At 45.9% G+C, this 15,663-nt stretch overlaps 1 protein-coding gene across 1 annotated transcript in view; it reads left to right on the forward strand.

Moving 5' to 3' along the window:
* Window positions 1–3,166: 3,166 nt before the first annotated feature.
* Window positions 3,167–15,663, forward strand: part of EFCAB6 (EF-hand calcium binding domain 6) — a 257,858-nt gene continuing 245,361 nt past the window's right edge. The window contains exons 1-5 of the mRNA XM_040345822.1: window positions 3,167–3,250; window positions 6,587–6,637; window positions 9,046–9,196; window positions 12,326–12,546; window positions 14,456–14,547. Of these exons, the coding sequence (XP_040201756.1) occupies window positions 6,590–6,637; window positions 9,046–9,196; window positions 12,326–12,546; window positions 14,456–14,547 (512 nt within the window). The 5' untranslated portion in view covers window positions 3,167–3,250; window positions 6,587–6,589. The remainder of the gene's footprint in view (window positions 3,251–6,586; window positions 6,638–9,045; window positions 9,197–12,325; window positions 12,547–14,455; window positions 14,548–15,663) is intronic.

Raw genomic sequence — 15,663 nt, forward strand, 5'->3', positions numbered from 1 at the left:
GAAATATGGTCATTTATGTGTCCATTTAATTTAAGGACGTTTGTACATTAAAAAACCTTAAAAATTACTTTTTAAATTTATATGAGATTTTAGTTGCCGAATGTACATGTACTTTAAAGCCTAAAACCAGGCTCAGCCGCCATCCTTCAATTGCTGAGCCCTGAGGTGATGACATCAGCGCCGCTCTCTGCATCAGTACGCTATGTGTGAGTGGCACTGTGATTAGACCCTCAGGGGGGAGGGTCCAGAACATTCTTTCAGGGGGAGGGTCTATGACATCCCTTCAGGGGGAGGGTTCATGACATCCCTTCAGGGGGAGGGTCCATGACATCCCTTCAGGGGGAGAGTTCATGACATCCCTTCAGGGGGAGGATCCATGACATCCCTTCAGGAGGAGGGTTCATGACATCCCTTCAGGGGGAGAGTTCATGACATCCCTTCAGGGGGAGGATCCATGACATCCCTTCAGGGGGAGGGTCCATGACATCCCTTCAGGGGGAGGGTCCATGACATCCCTTCAGGGGGAGGGTCCATGACATCCCTTCAGGGGGAGGGTCAATGACATCCCTTCAGGGGGAGGGTCCATGACATCCCTTCAGGGGGAGTGTTCATAACATTCCTTCAGGGGGAGGGTCCATGACATCCCTTCAGGGGGAGGGTCCATGACATGCCTTCAGGGGGAGGGTTCATGAAATCCATTCAGGGGGAGAATCCATGACATCCCTTCAGGGGGAGGGTCCATGACATCTCTTCATGAGGAGGGTCCATGACATCCCTTCAGGGGGAGGATCCATGACATCCTTTCAGGAGGAGGGTTCATGACATCCCTTCAGGGGGAGAGTTCATGACATCCCTTCAGGGGGAGGATCCATGACATCCCTTCAGGGGGAGGGTCCATGACATCCCTTCAGGGGGAGGGTTCATGACATCCCTTCAGGGGGAGGGTCCATGACATCCCTTCAGGGGGAGTGTTCATAACATTCCTTCAGGGGGAGGATCCATGAAAACTCTTCAGGGGGAGGGTCCATGACATCCCTTCAGGGGGAGGGTCCATGACATCCCTTCAGGGGGAGGGTCCATGACATCTCTTCATGAGGAGGGTCCATGACATCCCTTCAGGGGGAGGGTTCATGACATCCCTTCATGGGGAGGGTCCATAACATCCCTTCAGTGGGAGGGTCCCTGACATCCCTTCAGGGGGAGGGTTCATGACATCCCTTCATGGGGAGGGTCCATAACATCCCTTCAGTGGGCGGGTCCCTGACATCCCTTCAGGGGGCAGGTCCATGATATCCCCTCAAAGCAGAACTTTACCAAAATAACATCTTACTAAAAAATGTTCTTTAGCCAGAAACATACATTCCCCACTAATAATTATGCCACCAAAATAAGTGTGTTTCTTCTTGCTAGAGGCTACCATTTTGCTGAAGCCCAGAGCCCCTAAACAGCAGTAAATCATAAAGCAGTACTAAGCCCATTGATTTAACAGTTTAAAAAACGGTTACATTCCTGAAATGCTGGGATTGCTAACTGTCACATTTGCTTGTGTTCCCATCTAAACTATCAAACCATCAAATGGCTGGTGTCATAACTGATCACATGTGCAGCACCATGGCAGTTGCAGATCAAACAGAAGCAACTTCCTTAGCTGTAAAGGATAGGAGTGCTATCGGGCCCCCCGCACTCACCCCTCTATAGCACGGTCCCCCTGCACTCACCCCTGTACGGCACAGGCCCCCCGCACTCATCCGTCTACAGAACGGTCCCACTGCACTTACCCCTCTACGGCACGGGCCCCCCGCACTTACCCTTCTACGGCACTGTCCCCCCGCACTCACCCCTCTACCGCACGGTCCCCCTGCATTCACCCCTCTATGGCACGGGCCCCCCGCACTCACCCCTCTACCGCACGGTCCCCCTGCATTCACCCCTGTATGGCACGGGCCCCCCGCACTCACCCCTCTACGCACGGTCCCCCTGCATTCACCCCTGTATGGCACGGGCCCCCCACACTCACCCCTCTATAGCACGGTCTCCCGCACTCACCCCTCTACGGCACGGGCCCCCCACACTCATCCGTCTACGGAACGGTCCCACTGCACTCACCCCTCTACGGCACGGGCCCCCCGCACTTACCCCTCTACGCCACGGTCCCCCCCACACTCACCCCTCTATGGCACAGCCCCCAGCTCAACCTTTTAAGCCAATTAGAGCCTAAATAAAGGCTTTAAAAAAAAAAATCATACAAACGTATAAGTCTGGCACCCTACATGCATCCCATACTAGATGGGTGGCGCCACAAATGGATCGGTCGTTCCTGGGGAAGATGCATGACATCCCTTCAGAAGATGGGTCCATGACACCTTGCAAGGCATCATCCAACTGAGGACCTCTTATGGTAAAAAGGATTTACTGCAGGGGACATTACCAGAGCGGCTTTCTTTTTTCCCCCCAGAATTGGTCCTCATGATGTGAATCACTTAGATAATATAAAAGCAATCAGTCTTGTACACACCATGCTCTGCGCACTTCTGTGTTTCTCCCATTGGATGCACATATGTCTGTAATGAGGTGGCAGTGTGCGGACAGCTGGGGGTGTCGCTGTTGCTTCTGTACATCCATAGGTGACAACGCTTCCTGTCCAGAGAGCAGTTCAGGCAGGGTTGTCACCCAAGGACAGGAAGTGAAGTTACTGGCAGGATTTCCTGCTACAACAAATAGAAAATGAAGAACAGCACTGGAAGAAGTAACTTGCTAAATTGTAATATTTTTTGTTTATACACCTGACTTTAGGACTCCTGATTACATCCCCTGATAAAAATACCTTTTATGCTGATTCACAAACTTTCATTTACTCAGTGTAAGTATGCAGACAGGAAATTGCTAATTCCAGATTAGCGCTTCACAATGTATTGAAGCCAGGGGCTCAGCATTACAGCCAGGTGATGAGGATTGGGGAGACTGTATGGCGTGTGCTGAGCGCTCTGTATCGGGCTGTGCAGAGTCCGCCCAGGACCCTCTCACCAACTTTGCTTGTAAAAGTCCCGCCCTTGGCAACCCCCGTTCTCCAATAGAGTTCTTCCGTGCCCTATCACATGCCTTTCTAAGCCAATCACAGTCCGGGAGTGGTTTCCGCGGCAACAGCGTCCTAGAAACATCCCGGATCAGAGAAAGCGGTGTGGGGATCCCCGAGAGAGAGAGAGAGAGAGAGCGAGGGCGGCCGGCTGTGATCCCTCCTACCCGGGAACAGGTCAGTGTGACACCCCGAGTGTGTATAGAGCCCTACCAGACACCACTTCCATGGGCGCCCGGAGAAGCTGGCTCTGATTTCAGGTGGAGCTGTCCTCTATGACTCCCATTTTATGTTTTCTATAGGTGATCTTTCTGACTGCCCTATAGGTGTTCTCTATGACTTCCCTATAGGTGTTCTCTATGACTCTCATATAGGTGATCTATACGACTGTCCTATAGGTGTTCTCTATGACTGCCCTATAGGTGTTCTCTATGACTCTCATATAGGTGATCTATACGACTGTCCTATAGGTGTTCTCTATGACTGCCCTATAGGTGTTCTCTATGACTGTCCTATAGGTGTTTTCTATGACTGTCCTATAGGTGTTCTCTATGACTGCCCTATAGGTGTTCTCTATGACTGTCCTATAGGTGTTTTCTATGACTGTCCTATAGGTGTACTCTATGACTGCCCTATAGGTGTTCTCTATGACTCTCATATAGGTGATCTATACGACTGTCCTATAGGTGATCTCTATGACTTCCCTATAGGTGTTCTCTATGACTGTCCTATAGGTGTTCTCTATGACTGTCCTATAGGTGATCTCTATGACTGTCCTATAGGTGATCTCTATGACTTCCCTATAGGTGTTCTCTATGACTCTCATATAGGTGATCTATACGACTGTCCTATAGGTGTTCTCTATGACTTCCCTATAGGTGTTCTCTATGACTGTCCTATAGGTGTTCTCTATGACTGTCCTATAGGTGATCTCTATGACTGTCCTATAGGTGATCTCTATGACTTCCCTATAGGTGTTCTCTATTACTCTCATATAGGTGATCTATACGACTGTCCTATAGGTGTTCTCTATGACTTCCCTATAGGTGTTCTCTATGACTGCCCTATAGGTGTTCTCTATGACTGCCCTATAGGTGTTCTCTATGACTGTCCTATAGGTGATCTCTATGAATGTCCTATAGGTGTTCTCTATGGCTCTCCTATGGGTGATCTCTAAGACTGTACTATATGTGATGTGTAGGACTGTCCTATATGTGATCTATATGGCTCTCCTATAGGTAATCTCTATTATTCTCCTATAGGTGTTCTCTATGCCTGTCATATAGGTGATCTCTATGGCTCTCCTATTGGTGATCGCTATGACTGTGCTATAGGTGATCTCTATGACTCCCCTCTAGGTGTCCTCTATGGCTCTCCTATAGGTATTCTCTATGGCTCTCCTATTGGTGATCTCTATGACTGTCCTATAGGTGTTCTCTATGACTGTCCTATAGGTGTTCTCTATGACTGTCCTATAGGTGATCTCTATGACTGTCCTATAGGTGATCTCTATGACTTCCCTATAGGTGTTCTCTATGACTCTCATATAGGTGATCTATACGACTGTCCTATAGGTGTTCTCTATGACTTCCCTATAGGTGTTCTCTATGAATTCCCTATAGGTGATCTCTATAACTTCCCTATAGGTGTTCTCTATGACTCTCATATAGGTGATCTATACAACTGTCCTATAGGTGTTCTCTATGACTTGCCTATAGGTGTTCTCTATGACTTCCCTATAGGTGTTCTCTATGACTGCCCTATAGGTGTTCTCTATGACTGTCCTATAGGTGTTCTCTATGACTATCCTATAGGTGATCTCTATGAATGTCCTATAGGTGTTCTCTATGGCTCTCCTATTGGTGATCTCTAAGACTGTACTATATGTGATGTGTAGGACTGTCCTATATGTGATCTATATGGCTCTCCTATAGGTAATCTCTATTATTCTCCTATAGGTGTTCTCTATGCCTGTCATATAGGTGATCTCTATGGCTCTCCTATTGGTGATCGCTATGACTGTGCTATAGGTGATCTCTATGACTCCCCTCTAGGTGTCCTCTATGGCTCTCCTATAGGTGATCTCTATGACTGTCCTATAGGTGTTCTCTATGTCTCTCCTATAGGTGATCAATATGACTGTCCTATAGGTGAACCTGATGACTGTCCTATATGTGTTCTCTATGGCTCCTCTATGGGTGATCTCTTAAGACTGTACTGTATGTGATGCGTAGGACTGTCCTATAGGTGATCTCTATGATTCTCCTATAGGTGATCTCTGTGACTGTCCTATAGAGGATCTCTTATTGGTGATCACTATGACTGTGCTATAGGCGATCTCTATGACTTCCCTATAGGTTTTCTCAATGGCTCTCCTATTGGGTATCGCTATAACTGTCCTATAGGTATTCTCCATGGCTCTCCTATTGGTGATCTCTATAACTTCCCTATAGGTGTTCTATATGGCTATCCTATAGGTGATCTCTATGGATATCCTATGGGTGATGTGTAGGACTGTCCTGTAGGTGATTTATATGACTCTCCTATGGGTGATCTTTATGACTCTCCTATAGGTAATCTCTATGACTCTACCATAGGGGATCTCTAGGACTCTCCTATAGCTTATCTCTATGACTGTCCTATAGGTTATCTCTATTACTGTCCTATAGGTGTTTGTTCTCTATGGCTCTCCTGGAGGCGATCTCTAAAACTCTCCTATAGGTGATCTCTAGGACTCTCCTATAGGTGATCTCTAGGACTCTCCTATAGGTGATCTCTATGACTCTCCTATAGGTGTTCTTTGACCCTCTTATAGGTGATCTCCATGACTGGTAAATAGGTGTTCTCCATGGCTCCCCTATAGGTGATCTGTATGACTCATCTATAGGTGTTCTAAAGGACTTCCCTATAGGTGATAGGTATAACTTTCATAGAGTTGTTCTCTATGACTCTCCTATAGGTGCTCTCTATGACTCCCTTATCTGTGTTCTTTATGGCTCTCCTATAGGTGATCTCTATGGCTCTCCTGACTCTCCCATAGGTTCTCTCTATGACTGTCCTATAGGTTCTCTCTATGACTGTCCTATAGGTGCTCTCTATGACTGTCCTATAGGTGCTCTCTATGACTGTCATAGGTGATCTTTCTATGACTCCTTTAGGTGCCCTTTTTATCTATTATGGGTGCTTTATTTGACTCATACAGGTGCTCTCTGTGACTCCCATACTCATATGTGTCTTCCCCTCCCCCTTGTATTTGTACTTAATCGAATGATTAAATGAATGAAAGCTTAAATAAATCATTCTGTACTTCTTTCCATTTCTAAGACATGGATCTATTTAAATGTACAGATGGCAACATAGGGATTTTTTTGTCTAAAATGCCTTGCAGCACTGGGGTCCTAGTTTATTTTCCACCAGTGGTGCAATGTATATGGAGTTTTTATGTTTTTGTTGTGTTTGTGTGGGATTTGCAATGTGCACTGTTATTTCAACAAGCTTTATTTTTTCCAACAGACAATGAAGCATTCTTCATATAGACCTTCAGCACAGCCATTCCTGTCACAGGTATGTGTCAGCATTTTAATTTTCATATGGAAAATTGGAACACAGAAAAGTCAAGTATTTTAATTGCTTACTTTTTAATCTGTAAATATTTTCTATTTTAGGTGCAATGTGCCTTTTGAAGTCATTCATACATTTGCACTATTTGTGCTCAGCATATATTTTGTATTGCGCTGTTTTATATAGTATGTTCTGCATTTAAACCTACTAGAAAATGTGACTACTTGTGGAAGAGTCAATTCCCTAGAACAGCCTCCTCCTTACTTGCATATCATAGCCCTCTTCCCTTCTGGAAGTGTCCAATTACTGTCTGTGTTGGCTCAGCTCCTCTGGCCCTCCCCTTCACCTCCCAGCATAACCTTTAAGGCTCGATTCACACTAATGCTTTTTTTGGTGCATTTTGCACTTTGCAGAAATGCAGGGATTTTTTTTTAACATGGGTTCCTATGGAACATGTTCACAATGCATTTTTGTGTCTCTGCGTTTTTTGAAAGGGTCGGGACTTAGGTGTTTTGCATGTAATAGTACCTAGTTTTTACTGCGATTTTGCCGTGATTTGCGTTTTTTTTTTCTTTCTTTTTTTTTTTACACTGTATCTAGCTGGTTGCTAAGGAGGGGGCCGGGAAGCCGGCCGCCGCATCCTTAACAACCGATGAGTCATCAGCTTTCAGCTGGCTTCCCGCTGAATGAAAAAAAAATGCTGACCCTTGGGTCTAGTATAGATTCGGAGGGGACCCCCCACACCAAATAAAAAAAATGGCATGGGGGTCCCCCCAAAATCCACACCAGACCCTTATCCGAGCATGCAGCCCGGCAGGTCAGGAAAGGGAGGGGACGAACGAGCGCCCCCCATCCTGAACCCTACCAGGCCGGATGCCCTCAACATGGGGGGATGGATGCTTTGGGGCAGGGGGGACTCTTCCCGACAACCTTTGCCTGGTGGTTGTCGGGGTCTGCAGAGGAAGAAGGACACCAGAGAAAGAAGAAGCAGGGGGAGAAGAAGAAGAATGGAGGAAGAAGATGCAGGAGAAGATGGAGGAAGACCGGAGAAGAAGAAGATATTAATAAAAGGCTTGTCAAAAACTGTCTACTGTTGTTTTTAACACTACACTACTTTTTTTTTTCAGGTGACTGGGTAGGGGTACAATGTACCCCATACTCATTCACATAGGGAGTGGGGCATGATCTGGGGGCCCCCTTGTTAAAGGGTGCTTCCAGATTTCGATAAGCCCCCCGCCCACAGACCCCGACAACCACCGGGCAAGGGTTGTCGGGAAGAGGCCCTTGTCCCCATCAACATGGGGGCAAGGTGCTTTTGGGTGGGGGGCGCAGAGCCCCCTCTGCCCCAAAGCACCCATCCCCCCCATGTTGAGGGCATGCGGCCTCATACTGTATGGTTCGGGGGGGGGGGGGCGCTCGCCAATTTTGTATTTTAAATATGGTGTGGGGGGTCCCCTCCGAATCCATACTAGACCCAAGGGCTTGGTATGGACATGGGGGGGACCCCACGCTGTTTTTTTTTCCTCATTTTTTTTTTTGCCGGCAATTCCTTTTTTTTTTTTAAAAGCCCGCTGACAGCTGATGACTCGTTGGTTGTTAAGGACGCAGCAGTCGGCTTCCCGGCCGCCTCCTTAGCAACCAGCTAGATACAGTGTAAAACAAAAAAAAAAACACGGAAAGCGCAAATTGTGGCAAAAACGTGTGTCCAAAAACGTGGCAAGCACCGCAAAAGCACTGCAGAAACGCTCAAAAGCAACATGCATAGATGTGAATCGAGCCTTATGTAGCTGCCAGGGGAGGAGCAAAGGTGAATACTATAGAAATTGAATAGCTCTGAGTCTGCTGGGGCTGCTGACATCACATCCAAATGGAAACACCCAGCAGCAGCCTCAGGACTTTTGGGTGTATACACGAGGAGAATTTCCGGCAAATAACATGCATAACATACACTGCATGTATAATCTTATAAAAGATTGTTGTTGAAATAAATGGTCTGGGTCTCTTTAAACAAAACTGGCAGTATTTAAGGGGAGATGAGCATGTTATTCAGGTTTCCTACTTCCATAAAAAAACGATAACATGGAATTTGGGCAGAGCTGACCTTTATTACCCAGCGTTACTGTGATTGACGGCACTGTGATTTACATCTCTTATGTGTCAGTCAATAAATCTCATTTGTGAAGGTGCTCAATTTAGTAGGCATTAACTGTAGCTTAAGAACATAGCTGAAATCTTCAGGCAGTGAAATGAATAAAGATTTAATGCACCATTAATGTTGTTCCTGACATCTCCCACATGACTAATTTTACTTCCTGCCAATTAATTATGCAAGAAATTATTCCACTTAATGTACCGTTGCATATTTTATTTGTCATTCTCTATTTTTTATTAATTTCTTTATTTTGTGACAGAGCGCCAGAAAGCCCACAGTGATGAACTCTGGGAGTTTCAGAGACCTGCGCCCCCTCACTCGCGGAATCATGTTTGCTGGGCGGCCTTTGTCCTCCACAACTAGAAGTGTGTCTCGTCCTAGTACTTCATCTTCTGTGAGATCTTCCGTGTGTAAGTTTTATTTGTCAGTTGAGACAAACTCACTCACTCCTACTTTCTGCCACTTCTCCCCTACACATACTGGCCAATCATACTCTACAGGACTCCTCCCCTGCAAATACTGGCCAATCATACTCTCCAGGACTCCTCCCCTGCACATCCTGGCCAGTCATACTTTCCAGCACTACTGCATTGCACATCCTGGCCAGTCATACTCTCTAGGACTCCTCTCGTGCACATCCTGGCCAGTCATACTCTCTAGGACTCCTCTCGTGCACATTCTGGCCAGTCATGCTCTCCAGCACTCCTCTCCTGAACATCTTGGCCAGTCATACTCTCCAGCACTCCTCCCCTGCGCATATTGGCCGGTTATACTCTCTAGGGCTCCTCCCCTGCACATACTGGCCAATCTTATTCTCCAGCACTCCTCCCCTGCACATCCTCACCAGTCATACTCTCCAGGACTCCTCCCCTGCACATACTGGCCTATCATACTCTCCAGCACTCCTCCCCTGTACAGTCATACTCTCCAGGACTCCTCCCCTGCACATACTGGCCTATCATACTCTCCAGCACTCCTCCCCTGTACATACTGGCCAGTCATACTCTCCAGCACTCCTGCCCTGCACATCCTGGCCAGTCATACTCTCCAGCACTCCTCCCCTGTACAGTCATAATCTCCAGGACTCCTCCCCTGCACATACTGGCCAATCATACTCTCCAGCACTCCTCCGCTGTACAGTCATACTCTCCAGGACTCCTCCCCCGCACATACTGGCCAGTCATTCTCTCCAGCACTCCTCCCCTGCACATACTGGCCAGTCATACTCTCCAGCACTCCTCCCCTGCACATCCTGGCCAGCCATACTCTCCAGGAATCCTCCCCTGCACATACTGGCCAGTCATACTCTCCAGCACTCCTCCCCTGCACATCCTGGCCAGTCATACATGAAATTGGACATTCTTGGGTGGATTCAGGTAGGCGGGCGCATCCTTGCGGCGGCGTAGCGTATCGTGTTTACACATTACGCCGCTGTAAGTTAGCAAGGCAAGTACTGTATTCACAAAGTACTTGCCTGCTAAGTTACGGCGGCGTAGAGTAAATGGGGCCGGCGTAAGCACGCCTAATTCAAATGAGGATGTGGGGGGCGTGTTTTATGTATATGAAGTGTGACCTGACGTGATTGACGTTTTTTAGGAACGGCGCATGGGCCGTCCGTGTACATATCCCAGTGTGCATTGCGGCTAAGTACGCCGCACGGACGTATTGGTTTCAACGTGGATGTAAATTACGTCCAGCCCTATTCACGGACGACTTACGCAAACAACGTAAAAATTAAAAATTTCGGCGCGGGAACGACGGCCATACTTAACATTACTAGTCCAGCTATTTGATGGAATAACTATGATGGAAAATGCCTTACGTAAACGGCGTATCAGTACTGCGTCGGCCGGGCGTACGTTCGTGAATCGGCGTATCTAGTGATTTACATATTCTACGCGGAACGCAATGGAAGCGCCACCTAGCGGCCAGCCTAAAAATTACACTTCAAGACACTTATGCCGCTCGTATCTTAGCCTAATTTAAGCGTATCTGGTTACCAGAATACGCTTAAATTTGCGTCGGCGCAGATTCTGACTTAGGCCGGCGTATCTACTGATACGCCGGCCTAAATCTTTCTGAATCTGCCTATCTTACCATAGACACCCTATCCGCCCAGGGACATTTCGAATGGCAAATTTTGGTCTTCCATTTTTTCCATTCAGTTTTATGGGACATTGGGTTTGTTACCTGTATGTTTGTATAACACATGCCCCTATATACTATCATTTATTGTTTTGCCTTATTTTCTTGTTTGCCTATCACACAATGTAGCCATCTGAGATAAACTGTTGTGTTATGTCGGATTACATGCTAATAAAATCCTTTGTAAAAGAAAGCAGAACTCTAGCCTAAAATAACAAGATAAAAATGAATAGACTATTAAATGATAAAAGAACAAAACAAGCATTTGCTGCAATATTTTCCCCCACAGTATGTAGTTCTGTCACTAGATGTCCTCAATCTGATAGCCCAACATTGTGATAAGCTCATCTCTCTGTCACTCTGCTTTTTCCTCCTATCGGCATCCTTCTGGGCAGCACATACACTGATTTAGCTTCTTGTGCTGCTTCTTCTGTTCCCAGTCTGAGCTCTGCTATACAGGGATTGAAGAGTCAAATACCAGATCATGTATAAGTACTTGCATTTAACATGCATTGAATTATGTGATAATGATTTCAGAGCTGCATTCATTTGTGTCTTTATATCTGCCTATACGTAATTTTGAAATACTTCCCAACTGTAAATCAGAATCCAGGATTCATTCACCAGGCTGGTCACAGAGAAATCATTAAAGTGGAAATATAGGTAGATAGCCATATCCAAATACAGCCTTAGCTGCCAAAACTCCCAATTTCCACAATATAAAACCTTACCTCTGAAATCATAGTGATGGTATTCACCGATCAGTGACTTTAAAGTGGATGTAAACCCCCCATACACCCAGTGAAGTGAACAGCCTCAGATGATACACAGAGATAAACCAAATCTCCCTATATAGGTTTTATATGTATATCTGCTGTCTTCACATTTATATACTGTTTAGAAAGTTGAGATTGTGTTAGGAGATTTTCTCTTCCTGGTTAACGCAGAGTGTGATGTCTGGGCATACAGCCAAGATAGTTAACATTGCTGATTGGGGGAAAGACACACACCCCCTCTCCTCATAGGCAGAGACTCTCAGAGCTGTTTTGTAATAGGAGCGGCTCTCTGATAATCTATTTTAGCAACCTCCTTTGACAAAAGATTCAGGCTGCTTTTGTCTAAAAAGTAAAAAAATATGTCAGGAGTTCTCAGGCTGATTACAGAGGAACCATTCAGAAGAGAGCTATAAGACTTGGCTCATTGAAAAGAGATAACAAAATACTGCAGACATGTGTGTCCAACTCAAATTTCATGAATCGGGTTACATCCACTTTAATTCTTGCCGAATTTCAAATTCCATAGTCACTTCTCCTTCCTCAGCCTGGTGATTGGACACTGGAAGAGCAGCAACACACTTATAAGGTCATAATGAAATTTTGCTTTCGTGTTTTTAGCATCTTCGGTCCTCTCTGTCCCCGATCCCAATCTCACCTCTCAAGAAATCGAACAAATAATATTCCAAAGAGTCAACGTGATTGAAGAAGATTTAAAAAATGCCTTCATGACTTTGGATGTTGATCAGATGCTTTCCGTCACCAAGGGGCAACTGAACCGAGTTCTGAAAAACTTTGTCATAACACTGACCCAGTCTCAGTTTGATGACCTACTGGCAATGGTAAGATCACCGGGCTTCATATTTATCTGACTTTTGCTTGTAAAAACTCTCCTATTTTCAGTAAGTTCAGCTTTCAGTCAGTTCATTTTTTTTAAAGAGGAAGTAAACCCTGATGGGTTTTACTTCCTCTTTATTTCCCAGGTAAAGCATAATGGGCTACCCATTATGCCCATTATGTGTCACTTTCCTGAAACCGAAGCCTGCAATTTCACTGCTGTCCCCTGTTGCAGGAAGTGTCCATCTTCACCCCTCTTCCTTCCGGGGGCGCAAACTCCGGCTCTGTGACTGGCCGTAGTCGCGTGACGTCACTCCTATGCATGTGTGCACAAGCCGCCAGTCACGGCATGACCTTCGTTTAGAAACGGCATGATCGCCGTTTCTAAATTGTGCCTGTGCCATTGTCTACGACGCATGCGCCGTAGACATCAGCACTCGTCTCTCATGTAAATATCTCCTAAACCGTGGAGGTTTAGGAGAGGTTTCCTGCACCTACAGGTAAGCTTCAATCTAGGCTTACCTTTAGGTAAAAGTGGTTGTACAGGGTGCATGAAACGCGTTAATGCCTGTACCTATCTTTATGGAGCTGTGAACATGTTTTTACGGTCGATTTTTCTACAGTAAAGCTTTGAATCTTCAGCAATGGATCTTGAGCATGTCTGCGGTATGTGTACAGCCTCAGGAGGCTGTATGCCCAGGTTCAGGCTGGCAATTGAGAGGGAAGGGGAATCCATTGCTCAACAGCCTGATTTTACCACCCCCTAGCCACAAGTGTGAACTAAGCCTTATGCCGCGTACAGACTATCGGAAATTACGTCAACAAAACCGTGGATTTTTTTTCTGACGGATGTTGGCTCAAACTTGTCTTGCATACACACGGTCGCACAAATGTTGTCGGAAATTCCGAACGCCAAGAACACGGTGACGTACAAGACGTACAACGACACTATAAAAGTGAAGTTCAATACCAGTCGTGTTAGTAGAAGTTTGGTGAGAGACGATTCGCGCTTTTCAGCCTTTTCAGCTTTACAGTGTGACGAATGTGCTATCTCCATTACGAGCGCTAGTTTTACCAGACCGAGCGCTTCCGTCTCGTACTTGATTCAGAGCATGCATGGAATTTTGTGCATCGGAATTGTCCACACACGATCGGAATTTTACGAGAACGGATTTTGTTGTCAGAAAATTTGAGAACCAGCTCTCAAAATTTTGTTGTCAAAAATTTCTACAGCAAATGTCCGATGGAGCCTACACGCGGTCGGAAGCTCCCATCGAACATTTGTTGTCAAATTCTGACCGTGTGTACGCGGCATTAGTGCTTACACACACCTCTTCCCGTTCTTCAGCTCCGGGGACCGATCGTGGGACATCGGCGGCAATCGGGTCCCACGGGCGCGGTCACGGAGCTTTGGACCGAGTCGTGAGCACGCCGCCGGCGGCGCGCTCGCGACCCCACGGCTGGGCTTAAAGAGACACTTACAGGTACGTGATTCTGCCCAGCCGTGCCATTCTGCCGACATGTCCGATGGTTAGTACGACTCATCGGACATGTCCGCTGGTTTTGACGTATAACCAGCGGCCCAAAATCCTGCGCATGCGTCAAATTGATTCGACGCATGCGTGGAAGCATTGAACTTCCGTGTCAGAGAACGTCGGTGTCTTCTACGTCACCGCGTTCTCTGTCCGCGGGGATTTTGGTCTGATGGTGTGTACACACATCAGACCAAAAGCTCCCAGCAGACATGTCCGCTTAAAACGGTCCGCGGATTACAAGCATGTTTCTGGAAGTAATTATGCTCGCAAACCAAGATTTTACTGTAATAATAAAAAAATTCAGTTTAAAATCTTGTGGCCTTTTATTACTTATCTTCATTTTTTTTACGTTGAATTGCTTCTGTTCCTTTGTTCTCAGATTCCCGTCAATGCTAATGGCACCATTCCATATCTTGACTTTTTGGCCAGATACCACCGATCCGGCAGCAGCATGTCCCGGGTTAAGAGGAGGTAAGTGGAGGGACATGGTTTTTGTCACTTAGTGATTAGAAAACAGTTACACATAAGATATAAAACAAATCACAAGTGGTAATAGGATAATGCCTTAAATCGGCGGCGATTGAAGCAGGTGGTTTGCGTTGTGACGGAAGGCTTCTGTAACTATAACAAGTGCAATAAATCACAATCTGCTGGCAAAAAGTCAAATATTGTTTCTATTTACTCGTTGTGTGTCATATTGAAGTTACCACCTGTAGCCTGGCCTGACAGTGACACAGATGTCACTGGAAGAAGAAGGGAACTAAGCAACTCCATTGTTTGTTTGGTAGGAGCTGTTGTAGAGACTGGGAGCTGTCCATGGTAGAGGGATTGCCGAGTACAATGACAACCTCCTATGGTGTAAATAATCCTGTTTGCAGCTTTGTTACAAAGGCACAGTAAGCCCATAGTAGGAAATGAATCCCCATTACATTCACAAGTGTTTTTTTTTTTTTTTTTTTAAATCAAGAGATCGAAGCACCTCCTAAAGCTGAACCCCTGGCAGAAAAGACATAAATGAATGCAGTTTTGCATTTATTAATAATGTACATTATTAAATATATTTTTAATGCAAGCAGTGTCAGTACCTGAATTTGATCGGGTATGAGCCAATATAAATTTCTGCTTGCAGAACCCAGACTGGGGGAAGAAAGAGCAGCACAAGGGGCCATTCCGGACCTGTAAGAATTACTAGACCAGAACAGAGAGATTTCAGGTCACCTGCCCTGCCAAACAGAGCTGTCTAACTCTCAAGGCTGGATGAACTGAAATGTCAATAGTATGGCATATGAAACAGCTTTTACATACTATATATAGTAATAGGAGATTATGTGGCCCCCCCGTGCAATAGGAGATTATGGGGCCCCCAGGCAATAGGAGATTATGGGGCCCCCAGGCAATAGATTATGGGGCCAAACAGTATACACACATACAGTATGCATACACAGAATACACATACACACAGTGAAAAGGTACTGGAGAGGCAGGGCAGTTATAATCTTGGGATTTTTAAACCAAAAGAATCAAGGGAAATTTCAGAGACAGATGTAAAAAAACACAATTTTTTACATGCTGTCCCTGGTTTTACTG

This window comes from Rana temporaria, chromosome 3 (assembly GCF_905171775.1).
Source record: "Rana temporaria chromosome 3, aRanTem1.1, whole genome shotgun sequence".
Lineage (NCBI taxonomy): Eukaryota > Metazoa > Chordata > Amphibia > Anura > Ranidae > Rana > Rana temporaria.